This window comes from Canis lupus, chromosome 21 (genome assembly GCF_011100685.1).
Source record: "Canis lupus familiaris isolate Mischka breed German Shepherd chromosome 21, alternate assembly UU_Cfam_GSD_1.0, whole genome shotgun sequence".
NCBI lineage: Eukaryota > Metazoa > Chordata > Mammalia > Carnivora > Canidae > Canis > Canis lupus.
Window position 1 is genome coordinate 29938551 of NC_049242.1, and position 3394 is coordinate 29941944.

The 3394-nt window shown below is 41.8% G+C and overlaps 1 protein-coding gene across 1 annotated transcript; it reads right to left on the reverse strand.

Annotated features, from left to right (window-relative positions):
- Positions 1-276: 276 nt before the first annotated feature.
- Positions 277-1227, reverse strand: OR52X1 (olfactory receptor family 52 subfamily X member 1). Its single transcript, XM_038568180.1, has one exon. It carries the CDS (start codon positions 1225-1227, stop codon positions 277-279), a length of 951 nt encoding a protein of 316 aa, XP_038424108.1.
- Positions 1228-3394: the final 2167 nt, after the last annotated feature.

Genomic DNA, 3394 nt, shown 5'->3' on the forward strand with positions numbered 1-3394 from the left:
CTTGTCAACAAACGTAAATCACAAACTCTTAGAAGAAAGATGTCTTCAAAAAATTACTTGCTTGAGACACCCCAGCACTTCCGTTTCCCATCCCAGTATCTAAACACTATATATACCTGAGAAGAGATTTCCCAACTTCCAAACACTCAAGAAAACTGAATTTTCTTTCTCTTTACTGTCCCTGATATTTACCAGGTAAATATCCTGGGCTATGAGGCTCCTGCTCCACAGGGCAAGACTACCCTTGCCCTGAGAGCCAAATGATGAGAACTATACTCAGGTGGGATCAATCTGCTTGGGCCTTAGCATTTTAAACAGCTGATCACGAATCTGTTTGGTCTTGACCCCATAGACAATGGGGTCCAGGGCAGGGGGAAAGAGCAAGTAGAGATTGGCAAGAATAACCTTAGCAGCAGAGGCTGTAGGTGGGCCAAAGCGCTGCATGACCACAGAAAGAAAGCCTGGTCCATAGAAGAAGAAGATGACACAGACATGAGCTGTACATGTGCTGCCTGCTTTAGCACGTGCCTCAGGTGAAGGAAAATTAATCACAGTCCTCACAATCTGCCCATAGGAGTAAGCAATAAAGGCCACATCCCCCACACCAAGAAAGATTGCCACAGCAAAGGCATAGAGATTATCCACAGTGGTGGCGCCACAGGCCAACTTTACTACTGCCATATGCTCACAGTAGGTATAGGCAATTGTATGAGAGCCACAGTAGGGCAGCCGACGAGCCAAGGTTGGAAAGGAGATGGTCAACCCCACACCTCGCAGAACCACCAGGCCTCCAATCTTGGCAACAACAAATGGTGTAAGAATAGTTGCATAATGTAGTGGGTTACAGATGGCCACAAAGCGGTCCATGGCCATGGCCACCAGCACTCCTGACTCCATAGCAGAGAATGCATGGATGAAGAACATCTGGGAAAGACAGGAGTGGGAGCTGATAGCTGTAGCACCAAACCAGAAAATGGCCAGCATCTTGGGCAGAGTGGAGAGGGAGAGAACCAGGTCGACAAAGGAGAGCATGGCAAGAAAGAAAAACATGGGATGGTGAAGGCTGCGCTCTGTCCGGATAAGAAAAAGCAGGACACAATTCCCAGTCATTGCCAGGAAGAACATGAAGCAAAAGGGAAGTGAGATCCAAATGTGGGCAGCAGTCAGTCCTGGGATACCAGCCAAGAAGAAAGTATGTGGGAAGTGAGAATTATTGGAAAGAATCATGGTGATCATCTCACTTAGAAGAGTGAAGAGCTACTGCAAAGAAAAGAGACAGGTTAAATTCAGTGATAGGGAGCTCAAAATATATGGTCCCACTAACACACTGTCACCATCATTCTTCCCCCATAGGTTTCAGTAAACAATGAAAAATAATTTTCAGTTTGGTTAATATCTCTGCAGGATCTTCAAACACAGAAGAGGCAAGTCACTTGGTCCAAAAGGAAATGCACTGGACAAGAAGTTCAGAAACCAGGTCCTAGAATTTAATATGCTAATATATTTATGACCTGAAGCAAATGACATAACCAGATTTTAGCAGATGCCCAGAAACTAATGTTAAATAAAAATCCTTCCCATAATGCTCACATTCTCAAATTCTGAATGCTGGCACTAGATTTAATTAAGACTGACCTCACATGGTCATTTAATCTTATATCACTAACTTCCATTTGAAATTGCCAAATATCCTAACATCTGGAAACTCCCTTAATATGGAGAGACAATACTCCTCCAAATTTCACTTCACTGCCAGATTACAGAATAAATGGTCCCTGAAAACTCCAACATTGATTAGGTTCTTCCTTGAATTATTCCCCAATCATTTCACAGTTTATATCTTATTTCTCTCCCCAGTATCTCAATCCTGTATCTCCCTCTCCTTCAATGCAGTGGTATACAGAGGTAGACACAAAGTTCAGAGTTGTGGTGACCTGGAAAAAAAAACAGAAGTTCTTGGTAATAGCTATCATGTGAAAGCCAAAGAATTCTAAATCATGCCAAATTAATGAGAACAAAAGAAAAAATGGCAGATATTCCCTCCAGTTCCATTTCTCATGTATCCACAAAAAGTGTACAAAATTATTCATCTCTGCAATACATCCTGTGCTCAAAATCATCATATAAGGGAAGGGGGAAGAAATGTGTGGGAAATATCAGAAAGGGAGACAGAACGTAAAGACTGCTAACTCTGGGAAACGAACTAGGAGTGGTGGAAGGGGAAGAGGGCGGGGGGTGGGAGTGAATGGGTGACGGGCACTGGGGGTTATTCTGTATGTTAGTAAATTGAACACCAATAAAAAATAAATTAAAAAAAAATCATTGTTTTGTAGGTTAGAAAACTGAAGTCTAAAAAGAAGTAAATGTCCAAGGGTCACAGATCTATTTAGTGATACAATCAGACAAGAGCTTACATCAATGGATCCCTGATCTCTGATCTAAGCAGTCATCACCCTCTCTGTGTGTTAGCAGAGACTACTGCAGGGCCAAGGAAAAACATCCAGGGCTGGGTGGCCAAGGCTGGGCAGTAGAGGAATCAAATAGCAGGGTAGATAAGGAATAATTTAAGGAGTACAGGTCTCCCCAATATCCCTCAATACCTCCAGTGCCCCAATGCTCTCATGTGAAAGAAAAACACAGGAATACAGAGAGACCTGGGTCTAGGGTCTGTGAGGGCTTTGGAGCATAAGATAAGTGATTCACATTCCAGGCAGAGAAGATGCATCTGGGTTGATCTAACAATTCCAGGGACAGCAATAAGTAGTTTCTAAGCATGATGGAAAGAAGTCAGCCAGGAGCATAATCCAAGAAAAAAGAAACAGCACAGCTTAAAACAGCCAAGAATGTTTTACTTTTCTCTCCAAGAGAAGCTATGTGATTGTTGGCCATACTTTCACCACAGCTGCTAAGAAAACTGCATAACCTCCACAGAAGGCAAGAGAACTGGGAAGATGAGAGATTAAAGTAGACCTATAGTTCTAGTGTAATGGAATAAACTCTGGACCAGGAGTCAAGGTCCTGATTTTCAGTACTATTACTGCCATATGTCAGCTCTGTAACTTGAAGCAAATCATCTATTTCCAAGTCTTAGTTTCCTCTATGTGTAATGAATATACTAAAATCTGTCTCAAAAGATCATTATGAGAATCCAATGAGATACAATATGTGAAAGTCCTTTGTCAAGAGCTGAAAATAGTAATACTAAATCCACTGAATTGTAAGAAATGAATAACCCATTTGGAGGAATCTGGTTAAGAGCAACAGAAACTTCAGAGATTCAGAAACAATGCATTTGATTTGACAAGGGATGATATATTCATCCAATGAGTCGGTGTTATATGGTAGTAAACCAAAGACAAATAGTCAAAAATACCATATCCTCTCCAACATTGCT